Source organism: Lepus europaeus, chromosome 5 (genome assembly GCF_033115175.1).
Source record: "Lepus europaeus isolate LE1 chromosome 5, mLepTim1.pri, whole genome shotgun sequence".
NCBI lineage: Eukaryota > Metazoa > Chordata > Mammalia > Lagomorpha > Leporidae > Lepus > Lepus europaeus.
This window is the reverse complement of record NC_084831.1, coordinates 80,666,553-80,681,916: the sequence shown is the minus strand read 5'-3', so window position 1 is coordinate 80,681,916 and position 15,364 is coordinate 80,666,553. Positions and strand designations below refer to the sequence as shown.

Genomic DNA, 15,364 nt, shown 5'->3' with positions numbered 1-15,364 from the left:
AAGCCTTCTGTTCTGCCTCTCTGGATACAGACAAAATTTCATTTAGAAAATTCATCACTGAGCTGGTATTTTAGTCAAACAATGTGACATAATCTGAAAAGAGTCAATCACGCATTGCTCAGAACAATGAGCCAGGGTCTGAGAATTGAGATTCTTCTCCTCTAAGGGCAAAATAACCCAATCATTAGAAATGTGTTTACTTGAAGAAACATTATAGACATGTCAGATCTGCAATGCTGCTGAGATTAATTTTTTTCAAGTTCTCTTTTTATTCTAATAGCTCTTTCCCTATTTTACTTCCAATTAAGCATATACCCTAAGTATACCTTGTTAATTTTCTAGTGGAAATTTCAACATCAGCGGTGAAGTCCAAAGCAAAAGCAGCGGAGGCACGTCAGTTTGGGGAGAGCATTGTCACAAATAAGCATAGAATTCTCACGAAGCAATGATGACATACACCTTGCTGGTGGCAACAGTATCTGAGAGTTAAATTAATGTCCCTGAACACCCACTCTGGAAAATGTCAGCGTCAAGGCTACAGAAGAAAATATTAAAACAGGACAGCAAACCATCTTCCCCCTTCCCACTGAGTGTTTATTTTACAGCTTTCCCATCAGGTAGTCAACTGAAACACTTCAACATCAGAAAGCTGGCAGAACGTTAAGGACAAGGAGTGATTATCTCGCCAGCAGATGTGACAAAATGGTTTCAACTTGGAAACAGCACTGCATAAATGAATCAAGTAGGAGGGGTGGGGAGACAGAGAGAGAGAGAGAGAGAGGAAGTAGGGTCTTCGCATGGGATTATGGGTGAGGCATTGTTCAGCTGTCTATGTTTATACAACATTAAAGTCAACATCCACAGCCCATGTTTCCCCAAATTCCATTCAACACTCTTTAGAGATGCTCACACATCTGATTCTTGATAGAAAGCTACAAAGCAGTCTAAAACCCACACAGCACACAGCAGTGTCTCCTTCACAAGCTTACCAGTAAGTGGTTCATCATCATCTGGGTCCATTTACTGCAAGGGTCACAACGCTGCATGAACTTAAAGTATAGGCCTTATCTTTTTTTTTTTTTTTTTTTTGACAGGCAAGAGAGAAAGGTCTTCCTTTTCCGTTGGTTCACTCCCCAAATGGCTGCTACGGCCACCGTGCTGCGCCGATCCGAAGCCAGGAGCTGGGTGCTTCCTCCTGGTCTCCCATGCGGGTGCAGCGCCCAAGCACTTGGACCATCCTCCACTGCACTCCCGGGCCACAGCAGAGAGCTGGCCTGGAAGAGGGGCAACCGGGACAGAATCTGGTGCCCCAACCGGGACTAGAACCCCGGGTGCCGGCGCCACAGGCGGAGGATTAGCCAAGTGTGCCGCGGCACTGGCCATCAATTATTTCAATCCCTAAAATTCCCCCTGCAGGAAATCAGAAAGTAAGCTCCACTCCAGAAGTGCAGAATTGGTGGTGCACATGACCTAGAGCTGCTTCTCCCCTTGGAAGGCTCCCTGGACAGCAGCTTGGTGGGACTCAGGCAGCAACTCTGCATAGAGTCAATGGAAGCAGAAACCAAACAGCAACTGCCCTGCTTCCCTCTCAGTAAATAGTACTATATTTTTTAAAAAGATTGATTTTACTTATTTCAAAGTCAGGAGGACAGAGGAGAGACAGAAAAAAAGAGGAGTCTTCTGTTGCTGGTTCACTCCCCAAAAGCCTGCAATGGCCTGGAGCCAGGAGCTTGGAGCTCCTTCCAGGTCTTCCAATGTGGGTGGCAGGGGCCCAACTCCTGGGCCATCTTCGCTGCTTTCCCAGGCACATGAGCAGGAAGCTGGACCAGAAGCAGAGCAGCTGGGACTCCAACCAATGCTCTGATACAGTAGCCTGTGTCATGTAGTGCTGCTGCAAGCGGCAGCTTAACGGCTGCATCACAACGCCAGCTCAAGTAGCACTAACTGAAGAGGCAAACTGTCAAGTCATAAGGAGAAGCACCTGGGCCTCTTAAAGACAAACTTCTTAAAAGGTGGCAGTACCACATATTTTTCATAATAAAGGATCCTAGGTGTGTTTAAGAATGACCAATGGGGAAATCCTCCTAGATGATTTACACAGATGGTCTCTATTTAGAACTGAAATATATAATTAAAATATCAGTTATGCATTTGGGAACCAGCCTTTAGTTCAATTCTCTAGCGCTTTCAAAATTTTTATTTAATTTTATTAAAAAAGTGAGAATAATTGTCAACAAACTATTTTCTTTCTACCTATGCAAATACAATGAGAAAATTGTCTGTGATATCAAAATACTGTTTGTAAATCACGGATGGCACTAACAATTTTAGGAACTTCCAATAGGACATATATTAAGAAAGAGTAACAGTAGATTTCAAATTAGGCATCAACTTAATTGTAAGAACAGAAAATTAAATTCAAAATGTAAAAGTCAGTATAAGTCATCTGAGTTTCAATAGTTTAAATCCAATCATCAGGAATTCAGAAACACCTGATATGTTCAAAGTTGCATCAATGCATATGGATGACAGAAAAGTAATTCCCATGCAATATTTAAGTGTTGCTATCAGATATATTTAAGTGATACTTTACAGATTAAAGCTGGGTAAAAATCAAAATATATCCTCCCCATTACATTTTAAAACAGTCACAATAATTTATCAACAGTTGCCATTTCACAGCAATTAGAAAACAGGTGTTGATACAAGTTGAACAAAAAGGTACTTTTTCCTCTTTTAGGAAATAAACATAGATATCGATATAGATATATACACATACACACATAACATTACTTTGAAATTCGAAGTGGTTAATTTACTTTTGTATTATAAAAAAAATATCTCCCTATGATCAAAATACTGAAAAAGCGCAAAGGCCGAAACAAAGAAAACCACATTTGCCACTTTAAAAAAATACATTACTGCCTTTGTGGTTCCACACATGTGACCGATTACAAAGTTAGGCATTATAAGGACTCACTGGATGGAATTAAATCCACCCTTTTCTCAGTCTCCAGAAAGGACATTCCTACCCTAAAAGATGACCAAATAAATGCACCTATTCTGAACTGTTAAACTAGGGGGAAAAATGCCCACCTGGAAGCAAGGGAAGTCCTAAAAGTTTGTGACTCTGTGGGAGAGAATGTGTGAATCAGAGTGCTATTCTTTGGATATGTCAGGAGCTTTTGGAGCATATAAACTCTTTTAGGTCACTTGAATATGGATGAAAATATGACTTCTCCATAAATCCTGATTTCTCTAGTGCAGGAGTTGGTAGCCTGCGGTTCCTGTCTAGTATGTCATCTGTTTTTACAGATAAAGTTTCACTGGAACATGACCATGCTCATTTGTTTAGATGTTGTCAATGGTTGCTTTTGTGCAACAAGGGCAGTTGAACTGTGACAGAGACCATACAGCCTGCAAAGCCAAAAATTTACTCTCTGGCTCTTTACAGAAAGTTTACTGAGCCTGCTCCAGTGCACTAAGTGCAACTCTAGGTCTCTAAAACAGTTAATGCACCTCAGGATGATCTTAGCATGTACTCTTAGAATAACCTGTGGTGTGTTCCATTAGCAGGTGCTTTACTTTTGGGTGAAGAAATAATTTGTATATGTTTTCAGCAAATACCTGTAGAGGTTAATTTAAAACAAAATAAAGGGAAAATAAAATCCAGAAAAGTACATATGTCTAGCTATGTTCCCTCTCTTAAAAAAACACATTGAAAGGCAGAGAGGTAGAGAGGGGGTTGGATACTTCCATCTGCTGGTTCACTCTCCTAACGCCCATAATGACTAGGGGGCTGGACAGGGCCGGGTCAAAGCCAGGAGCCAGAAAGTTGATCGAGGACTCCCATGTGGGAGCTGCTTCAGCTTTTAGCACTGCCTTGTAGGGTTGGCTTTAGCAGGAAGCTGCAGACAGAGCTGGAGCCAGGGAACAGCACCAGGAATGCCCCATGTGGGACATAGATGTCTTTTACGGCACCTTAACCACTAGGCTTCACTCCTCCCTCTGGCTATGTTCTCTTAATATTTTCATATTATCGGGGGACAAGGGTGCTAAAATGATTCTGTCATTCCTTTGATTGGGTTATACACATTTTCTGGAAGTAGTGCTCCCTCCCTCCCTCCCACACAATTAATAACCTTTAAAGTAATCTACCTAAAATGCTTGCAGTTTGGTGAAGCCTTAAGAAATATTTACTTAAGTGAAACATATCAAAGATTATCCTTTTTAGAAAAGGGTTCTTAAAATTCTTTGTTACTTCAAGAAGGGGGAAGAATGAACAAGAAAATCAAACCCTGTAAAATATACCTTAAAAAGCAGAGGTATAAAATAGCTACCATTTCTGAATGGCAATATAAAATAAAAAAGAGAAAAAAAGAAATCTGTCGACTTTGCAGAGCAAGGCTTCCGGGCCCCTGGTCAGCTAATGAAGTCCGCTTCCCACAGCGAACCCCTGGCACTCGGGCAGCTGTTCAGGAATCGTTAAGAGTTCACAGGGGTTTCACAGCTCAATAGTTGTTGAAACATGGAAGATAAAACACTGAGAAGATATTTATCAAACACGACTTTACGTCAAGATTAACTTTTTCCCAACCCCAAATGGACTTTTCTCTGTTAGGGAAAAAAAAAAAAAAGAATGGTCTGAAACCACGTGTTAAAGATGTTTCTACAGTTAATACCTTATACTTTTCACTGCTTTGCAGCTCCAAAGTGCTTCACGTGCCCTCTCATCTCAGCCTCACAACAGCCCTGTGAGGTAGGTACAGCAGGTCTCATCAGCCTCATTTCAAGACCAGGAAGTCGAGGCAATGAGAGGTTAAGTGACTTGCCCACAGTCACAACAGCTGGTAAGTGGCGGAGCCAAGACCAGAAATCAGGTTTTATGACTCCGTCCAGTACTCTTTCCATCGCAACTACCACCTCCAGATATGAATAATGCATTGTGTATCAAAATTGAAGGGTCATTGAAATTCATGTCAGTGATGTCTTAACAGTACAGTTAAATGAGAAATACAAGAACAGTAGGTCTGATGGTTTTACTTGACATAATAAAACTGGTGCAAAACCACTTTTGTCTAGTTACTTATAACTTTTTGGTCCAAATACATAAAATATGCACTATGTACAGCATTTTCCTTTTTTTTTTCTTTTGTAAATGCAATGCTTTAAAACACATTATAAAGCACCTTAGTAAAAATAGTCTACAGGTAAAAGTACAGAAGTAAGAAAACCCAACCCACACCACAGCTCACCACTGGAGTCTTAAAGTTGCCGATAGCTCAGTTTACATCTTGACAAACAACCCCTGGAGGAACAAATACTAAACTGACTTTTTTATATTAATGCATCTAAGTCTTAGCTAAAACTTCTGACAATGCCAACCTTCTTTGAAGTGTATTCCCAATAATAAATACTGGGGAGACAGGAATGAGCAATACTGCCTTGATTCTTTATCTTCTTATAGCATTATTCATGGTTTAAACTGGTATTTAACATTAATGATTATTTAAAAAATTTAAAACCACCTACATAAAAATGGGTAACTCCAACTATAGCAGTCACATTTCTTAGCAAATACAAACAGCTGGATAAATTTCATGAGATGTGATTCACAGAAACAAAGCACACGCTGCCCAAGTTACCACCGCTATTTCTAACCTAAACCCCTGGGGAAGGCGGAAGTGGCAAATGGATTCATCTTCATTCATGGTTAGTTGAAAAAATGCTTTATCAAAAACTAGACTATCAGACCCTTTTCTAAATTGCATTTAGCTTTTTGATTAGACTTGCCATGTGTTTATTTTAGGTGATGTAAGCTTGTTTTCCCTTAGGCAAGTGGGGATAATAATTCTCACCAAAATCTAACCTGAAAAAAGAAAAATGCTTGAAACTTAAACCCTTTACAACACAGAGCAGCCAGCATCTAATTCCTCGACATGACCGTTTCTAACTCAGCTCGACACAAACCATCTTATACACGATCAGCAATCCAGGTTGCAGAGCTGAGAATGAAGGTGAAGTCAGCGTCAAAGTTTTTGTTCAGGAATCTAATAGTCACACCTCGGACTCAGTTCGACTTAGGGTAAATCTTTTCATAGAAAAAGTTTTGTGCGAGGATGTAGAGGTCTCCATCTTTTTCTCGAACAGCATGGGCTCTGATGAACTGGAACTGCTCCAGTGCAAACTCATAGAACTCATTCTCCATTTTCCAAATGTCAGACTGCTGTAGTTTTGCGATGGTTTGCTTAGTGGGAAGTTTCTTCTCTGTGGTTTTCCTAAGATGAGATTTCTTTCCTACTTACAAAGGATAAAAAGGGAAGGTAAATAATTCTTGGAGAACATACAGAATCAATGCCTCTATATTTGAAAAGATGGTTTAAGTTCATATTGAAGGATGGGTAACATAATTACATTAAAACAGTTCAGGCAAAAATGGAGCCCGTTTCATACCAGAATTGTGATTTATTTCATTGGCATGCAAATCCTTAACCCGTTAGACTTAAATGAATGTCAAGTGGTAAAAGGCTGTCACCTCATATGCTATACTGGCAAGCTCTTGGTGCTGTAAACTAGTTTATCTTCTAAAATATGACAAAATAGCTATTCTTGTTTCTAATTCTAATTTCTCATCATGTCATGCAGACTGAGTGTTAGCACCTGAACAAAAAGTAATGAAAGGAATGAAAAGAAGGTGACTCTGAAGCAAAAATTTGAAGTCTATGTGTAGTTTTTTCATAATACATATCTTCCATGAACTTTTTTAAGATGCCCTGTCTGTTGTTTAAGTTGTAAACAAAGAAAAGAGTTAAGGGACAACTTTAAAAAGAAACCCGTCATGTATATACCTGTACGGTAGAGTTCTGTAGCACCCCTAAAAAACCGGGGTAAAGCGGCCTCCAGTAACATGATGAAATCTTCAAGCTCTTCAGTAACTCCCACCAGAAAGTATTCATTAACTAGGTTATACTTGGCTTGATCCATAGCCCACCTGCTTCCCACATTCCTGAAACCAAAGCAGAGGAATTAGAAACCGGGTTGTGAAATCTGCTAAGTATTTCTGATGCCTCTCAGGCTGTATATTATGGACAAAGTAGATAAACACATGTACATCCAAAGACTTAATGCCCTTTTATTAACATCTTTTGTGTAAGGACACCTGTTTTTAATTTCCTTTGCTTCCATCTCCAATTTCTGCTCAACTATGTGGTGCTAATTCAAACTTTACTAGACCTCTCTTAATAGGAACAAAGTTTAGTTTGAGGGCAGTTTTTAAAAATCTGTATGTAACATATATCCCTTCCATCTGAGGGAGTGTGAGAGCACTTAATTTCCTTTAACTTTGTTCATTTTAAGAGCTCTCTAGTAAGGCCTAAACAATTTATGCTTACTGCTTGTATTAATTTGTTTAGAATTTTTGTGAGCTTAGTGTTTTCCAAAATTTCTGAGGAACAGAAAACAGAGAAGAAACAGCTCTGCTAAGAATCTTTGATTTTTATTTTTGTTTACACTGTCAGCTAACGCTGTGAACAGAAACTGCATCCTAAATAAACACTTCCGGGTTCCTTTTGGCACCAACATCCTTTAATCCCAGCTCTAGCTCTGCCTTTCAGCAGCAGTGTGGTCTTCAGTGGGTGGGCTCTACCGTTCTGTTTTCTCAGCCATTAGAAGGCCCCTTCCAGCTTTCTGACTATGGAACACACTAGACAAGTTCAACTGAAACCTCAACAATGCCCAGTAGCACAATATTCTATAGTTGTAGGCTAAGGGGCTGCAGAGCTTTTTCTACAAAGATCCCGAGAGTAAATATTCTAGGCCTTAGGACATAATCACTCATGTCTGGGGTTCCGGCGTGAAAACAACCATAAACAATAACTAAATGAATGTACGTGGTTGTGTTTTGATAAAACTTTATTTATAAAAACAGGTGAGGGGACAAATCTGATCTGCAGGTTGTAGTTTGCCAATCCCTGTTCTAAGGAAATGGCTAACAACTGAGAACACCTTCTTTCAATTTTTCTTGGGCTATTAGGATACTTTGAAAGACTAGGACCTTAAACTTCACAGTAATTTAATAATATATCTCAAGTAATGAAGAAACTCCTTGCATTTCTCATGTTTTTAAGGAATAGTAACACAGAATGTGCTGTTTTCCTCTACATTTCCTATTAAAGTGATTGAATATGGCAAATAAGTATGCACAATTCCTTTCAAAAACTGGAGACTCAGCACATTCTGAAAAAATAAATTCTTTATTAAAAATAACTTTTATCTTCCACCTTATTTTTATTAGCAGACTAAACCATAATCATAACCTTGACTCCCCTTAAAGTCAAAAATCACTTTAACAGTAAAATCAAGTGAATAATTTACCCACTAAGCCTTTTCTTGATTTATCACAAATGACTCAAACAGTAAGCTCAAGACAAAATACAATTTATAAAATGACCTTTGGTCTCTAATTTAGAGCTGTGTGGAATACAGCAAATAAACAAACAAATAAAGAAAAAAACCAAAACCAGAATCTGAAAAAATATTGTGAGGATATTATAAATGAGACTTTTTTTTTTAATGCATTTCAAGGTTACCACAAAAGTAGGTATGTTATTTTTGTCTGGTCCTTCACTGATCTCCCTGTACCTATCCTTTGACTATCACATTCATTCTCTTGAAATACAATAAGGAAGATAATAAGGAAAACGGCAAATTCAAGCTAAGTTTGTCTCCCTACCAGCATTCGGAGCTGTGGCCACAGAAGAATGGAATTTGAAGCCAGAGCTTCTCAGGAGCACAGTCGGAGCCGCCCTCGGCTACACATTCATCAAAGGTCTGGAACACAGACAAAGCAGCACACGTGAGACATAATTCTGAGCATTGGTGTTTCAACATCTTAATGTGCTAAGTTATTAAATAAATGGGCACGAGCAGGTGGGACGATGTCATAAAGTGAAACGAAAAGGTAGGTTATCGAGGGAAGGAAAATACGGATGCTTCTCACAACTTTGTTCTATGCCAATGTTTGAAAGAATTCTTTTACTGTGTGAATAGACACCCTCCCAAATCATATGTACTTGAATGTAAGTACTGGATTATGCTGGATTTGTGTACTTAATATTTTCTCAGCAAAGCAAATTATCTATTTGAGATGAACAAATAGGGGACTTCACCAAGGGAAATGCAATCACTGCTGAAGAGAGAACTTTGCTCTGAGGTTTACTGCAGCACTACTCACAATAACCCATAATCAAGAAACAGACAAAATATGGATAAAGAAAGTGAGACAGATATAAACAATGGAATACTACTCAGCCATAAAAAAGATGAAATCTCATTTGTAGCCACATGGGTGGAAATGGAGGTGATTATGTCAGACATAACAAATAAAACACAGAAACACAAGTACCACCTGATGCTACTCGTGCACAGAATCTAAAAACGTTGACCTCATAGAAGTTAAGAATATAATGCTGGGTACCAGAGGCTAGGAAGAGCAGGGGCTGGGAGGGATGGGGAAAGGTTAGTTAACAGGTACTATGTTGCAGTTAGAGAGAAGTTGGGAGTTCAGGTGTTCTGGTGCTCAGTCAGGTGAATATAAGCAATGTTAATATACCACATATTTCTCAAAAAGTAAAAATTTTTAAAAACAAGACAGGATTTTGAATGTTTTCACCTAAAGAAGTGCTGTTTGAGGAGACAGATAAGTTTAACCTGATTAGATATTACACAATAGGTGTATTAAAATATCACATGGTAATCCATACATAAGTACAATTTTTATGTTAGTTAATATCTTTTAAAATTATATATATTAAAAAATAAAACCCATAGGGGTGGGTGTTGTAGTACAGAGGGTTAAGCTGCTACACAGGCCGTCCACATCCCATACTGGAGTGCCTGGGATTGCATCCTGCTTCTGCGGCAGATCTAGCTTCCTGCTAGTGTGCCTGGGAAGCAGCAGATGATACAGCCCAAGAACTTGGGTTCCTGCTCTCTACACGAGGGGCCTGCATGAGAGATCCAACTCCTGGCTTCAGCTTGGCCCAGGGCCTGCTATTGCAGGCATTTGAAGAGTGAACCAGTGAATTGAAAATCTCTCTTCCTGTCCTCCTCTCTGCCTTTCAAATAAAGAAACAAATATATAAAAGTTTAAAAACAAAACAATCACAGAGACACCACAGACAAAGCTGGGAAGCTTGGCTGCTGCAGTAAGACATCTACAAATACTATACGCTATTTCCCCTAAGATGAAGTATGAAAGAGCACTTGCCCAGAGCCACGGTTCCTGAGTTTCTAGAACAAGGCTTGATCCTATTTTAGGTAAGTCTTCAAGGCCTCCAGGCCTTACTTTCAAATCTATACAGTTAGACCATCTTAGAGGGCCTTTTCAAACAAAAATCTACAACGAGGCCAAAGCATCCTTAAACCCAGTTGGGGTGTGGGTGGAGCCGCAGAGGCATGATGCTCCTTATTCTGGCATCATACAAAGAGACAAGAGCAAACTGCAGCCCACACTTTATTCACCCATTTCTTTTACAGATGACCTGCACCAAGATAGAGTGCAAAGACTCATTGACTTGGGTTTGAATTCTGAGCCTGAAAAATTTAAGCGTTAAGTCTCCTGAGTTGAAAAAATGAGGACATAATCTTACTTTGAGGAATAAATCTTCCACAACGAGTGGTTCATGGCAGGCAGGATATGTTTATGTTTGGGTCTCTCTTTCCTTATTTCGCTCTCCTAAGAGTCAAACACACGTTTTGTTGGTTCTTGTTTTCCTTGATTTTCATAGTACTTAGCTTACCCTCTCCTTTGTAACAAGTCTTTTGATCTCTCTGTCACTAATGCATTCTTTTCTGTTTTCTTGTAACACTCCCTGCTTTGGCTTGTTTCATGGGTTCTCTGTACCTTTTAAATTTATTATTGTAATCTTCTTTGAAGTCACATTTTGGTCCTTCTACCCCATATACAACTTGTGTCAGCTGTCTTCTCTTTTTTCCTACTTCCTTTCTTGGTCCACTTATTAACACTTCCTTGGCTTAATTTATAATTCCTAGTCAAAGGGACTTCCAAATCTGTACTCCTAGATCTATCATTTTTTATATCTTCTAATAGCTATTATGTATTCTTATTTGAATTGCCAGTGTTACTTCATAGTCAATATTCTTGGCAATAGAATCATATTGCCCCTTGTAATCCACACTCAAGATTTCAGATCATTTCTTTTTTTTTTTTTTTAAAGATTTATTTATTTAGTTGAAAGAGTTACACAGAGAGAGGAGAGGCAGAGAGAGAAACAGATCTTCCACTTGCTGGTTTACTTCCCAGTTAGCCACAATGGCTGGAGCTGTGCCAATCTGAAGCCAGGAGCCAGGAGCCTCTTCCAGGTCTCCCACAAGGGTACAGGGGCCCAGGGACTTGGGTCATCTTCTACTGCTTCCACAGGCCATAGCAGAGAGCTGGATTGGAAGTGGAGCAGTTGGACTAGAACTGGTGCCCACATGGGATGCTGGCACTGTAAGCAGCAGCTCTACCCACTACACCACAGCATCGGGCCAGCAGATCATTTCTTAAACTTTCTTCTCCCTCACCTCACATCCTTGAGGTCATGTCTTTCCAATCCAGCTTTTCTTTTTCAATTTTCTCTTCCATCAGGACCTCACCGTATCAACTCTCGATTCTTAAAACGGCTTCCTAATTAGGCTGCTTTCACAGCTTTCCTTCTATCTGAACAGTTTCTAGATTAGCCAAAGTAGTCATTTCTAACATTTTCTACTCAGGACTCTTCAATGGCTGCCAATACTTTAAAAGAAAAAACAAATCCAGGGGCCGGCGCTGTAGCATAGCTGGTAAAGCCGCTGCCTGCAGTGCTGGCATCCTATATAGGCTCCAGTTCGAGTCCTGGCTGTGCCACTTCCAATCCAGCTCTCTGCTATGGCCTGGAAAAGCAGTAAAAGATGGCCCAAGTCCTTGGGCCCCTGCACCCATGTAGGAGACCCAGAAGAAGCTCCTGGCTCCTGGCTTTAGATCATCACAGCTCTGGCCCACTGCAGCCAACTGGGGAGTAAACCACTGGATGGAAGACCTCTCTCTCTCTCTGTCTCTCTTTCTCTCTCTTTGTAACTCACTTTCAAATAAATAAATAAATCTTAAAAAAAAAAAAAGAAAAATAAATTCAAACCATTTATCCCAGCTGTTAGAAATGCTTTGTAATCTAGGGCTAGCATTGTGATGTAATGGGTTAAGCCGCTGGCTGCGACACCAGCATCACATATGGGTGCTGGTTCGTGTCCCAGATATCCACTTCCAATCCAGCTTCACGCTAATGCATCTGGGAAAGCAGCAAGAGGGTGACTCAAGTGCTTGGGCCTCTGGCAACCATGTATGAGATCTGGAAGAAGCTCCTGGCTCATGGCTTCAGCCTAGCCATTTGGTGGCCATGCGGGGAGTGAACGAGCAGATGGAAGATCTCTGTCTCTCCCTCTCTCTCTCTGTGATTCTGCCTTTCAAATAAATACATTAAAAAAAAAATCATCATATGACTCCAACTTGCCAGTCTAGCCTTATCTCTGGGTGTGACTCCATCTTTATTAGATTAACCTGTTTCGTAGTTTCTCCAACATGTCATGAGCACCCCCAAATCTATATACTTTTACTGACTACATTTTCTTCCACTGAAATTGACTCCCCTCTACCAAGGTCATTTACACAAAGGCAAGTATCTTTCCTGTGACTATACTGACTGAAAGTCACTCTTATTTTTTTTTTAAACTGCTTAAAAGAGGCAGTTTTTAGGAACTGAGAATGCATATCTACACATATATTTTTATCTTCATATATGCTTTAAGCAGTTTTTAAAATGTGTGTTGTTTTGCCTCCCCAACTTCAGTGAACTCTCTTGAAGGGACCATGCAGTACGCACAGTGTTCTCCATAGCACACGGTGCAGTTCTATATGCACTGTCTGCATAAGTCATATTTGTAAAGGGCTACAGGAAAGACTGTACTTTTTGGGATTTATGTAATATTAAAGATGTCATTTTGGTGAAGCTCAAGACAAGTGTTTCTGCAGGACATTCTGACAGTCCATTATAGCCTCCTCAAGTTCTGTGTGTGTGTGTTCATATGTGTGTCTGTCTGATTTACTTAAAGTGAAGAACCTAGGCTAAAACTTAAGATTAAACACATTATTTCTGGATATTTTCAAGACAGACTGACTTAGATTTACTATGCTAAGACATTTTCTAAAAAGTGGTTTTATCACTTATGCCAACTTAGCTCATAAAAAAAAGCCATATGTATCTATCTTTTCTACCATGTCACAAATTTCATGAAATCTTTGGCTCAATGAACTGAGTGATGATAATAGTGGAAGGATTCTGACACCCTGTCTATCCAGTTTCTCATACCTCCAAAATCCATTTCTCCTTTCTCCCCCTGTCAAGAGTTTTAGCCTCTCCTGAAGTTGGGTAGGGCCGTATTACTAAGATCTTTCAAGTGGACTGGAGGCAGAAGTGATGTGGGTCACTTCTGGGCCACCTGCTTAGAAGGAAGTTGCTTTCCTGCTACTTCCTTCCCAGGGGCTCCCAGGCAGCTGTGATAGTAACCCAGATTCAACCAAGCAGATAAGAAGAACCTCATGAAAAACGGCAGAGCAACAGTATGGAAGGAAACTGGGTCCCTGAATGACAGGATCGAGCAAAGCTGCCTGAAGAGCCTGGACCTCTCATGTTTTCTCTTCTATGTGAGACAAATAATTTATTTGAATTATTTGGGTTTCTTTATTTTAGCAGTTAAGAAGTGTCTACTCTCGGGCCAGTGTTGTAGAACAGCAGGTAAAGACACCATCCTATATGGACACAGGTTCATGTCATGGTTGCTTTACCTCCAATCCAGCTCCCTGCTAATGGCCTGGGAAAAGCAACAGAAGATGGCCCAAGTGTTTGGGCCCCTGCCCTGACATGGGAGATCTGGATGAAGCTGCTGGCTCCTGGTTTCAGCCTAACCCAGTACTGGCCATTGTGTCCATTTGGGAATTGAACCAATGGATAGAAGCCCACTCTTGCTGTCTCTCCCTCTCTCTAACTCTGACTTTCAAAATAAATAAATAAATCTTAAAAAAAAAAAAAGTGCCTATCCTAATCCACCTACCACATACTTTATTAGGTAACACAAAACTGGAAAAGCTGTTTGAGTTTTGCCTCCATAATGGATACTTTTTATCATTTAGGGGAGGTACTTTTCCCCATCAATCAAAATAACCCATGGATAGCCAATAGCAAGGAAGAAAAACTGCTGAATAATCAAAATCTGGTTGAATATTCCTGAGTGTCCCAGGTCTTTACATGATAGAAATTATCCCATTACTAAATAAGTAACCATTTCCTAGTGAGAGGTGAGATACTAAATTAGGACAATATAATATCATCTTTATTGGCTACCATGACGCTGAATCAACCACTGAGATCTTAATCAAGATGAACTGACACACAGACTCCAACAGTGACATCGGCACTTGGGCTCCGCTATTCATACCACCAAATGCCTGGCCACCCAATGCTCCTGTGCACTCGCTAACTTCCATTAGCCAGCTCCTCAACATTATGGCCACACCTCAGAAATAGGATTTTCTATAAATAAATTTTTATCTCTTATAAACCTTCAAGTCCTTAAAATAAAAAGCAGAACAAACAAATGCAATAAACAAAAACATTCCAGTTTCCTTCCTTCTTCCATAAAACCCATTTCAGAACATCAGAGAAACAAGACTAGGTGCTTGGGCCCTGCACCCGCATGGGAGACCAGGAGGAAGTACCTGGCTCCTGGCTTCGGATTGGTGCAGCGCTGGCTGTGGTAGCCATTTGGGGAGACCTTTCTCTTTGTCTCTCTCTCTCACTGTCTAACTCTGTCAAATAAATAAATTTAAAAAAATCAGCTTTTTCATGTAAATACCATCAATGCTTAGAAACAGAAATTCTTTCTGAACTAAATACAAATGGTATAAAAATCCAATGCCCTCACAATACCAGATTTCAGGACATACTACAGGGCAGTTGTAATCAAAACAACATGGTACTGGTATAGAAACAGATGGATAGACCAATGGAACAGAATAGAAACACCAGAAATCAATCCAAACATCTACAGCCAACTTATATTTGATCAAGGATCTAAAATCAATTCCTGGAACAAGGACAGTCTATTCAATAAATGGTGCTGGGAAAACTGGATTTCCACGTGCAGAAGCATGAAGCAAGACCCCTACCTTACACCTTACACAAAAATCCATTCAATGCGGATTAAAGACCTAAATCTATGACCTGACACCATCAAATTATTAGAGAACATTGGAGAAACCCTGCAAGATATT

General features: G+C 39.9%; 1 protein-coding gene across 3 annotated transcripts in view; it reads right to left on the bottom strand.

The window, feature by feature from the left end:
- Positions 1 to 4,623: 4,623 nt before the first annotated feature.
- The window catches only part of HS2ST1 (heparan sulfate 2-O-sulfotransferase 1), a 206,107-nt gene continuing 195,366 nt past the window's right edge, over positions 4,624 to 15,364 (bottom strand). For 2 of the 3 annotated variants that reach the window (XM_062191665.1, XM_062191668.1), the window contains 3 exons: positions 8,732 to 8,829; positions 6,849 to 7,006; positions 4,624 to 6,300 (listed from right to left, as the gene is read on the bottom strand). In XM_062191665.1, the coding sequence (XP_062047649.1) occupies positions 6,071 to 6,300; positions 6,849 to 7,006; positions 8,732 to 8,829 (486 nt within the window). In that variant the 3' untranslated portion in view covers positions 4,624 to 6,070. The remainder of the gene's footprint in view (positions 6,301 to 6,848; positions 7,007 to 8,731; positions 8,830 to 15,364) is intronic. The other variant, XM_062191667.1, reaches the window with a different exon arrangement.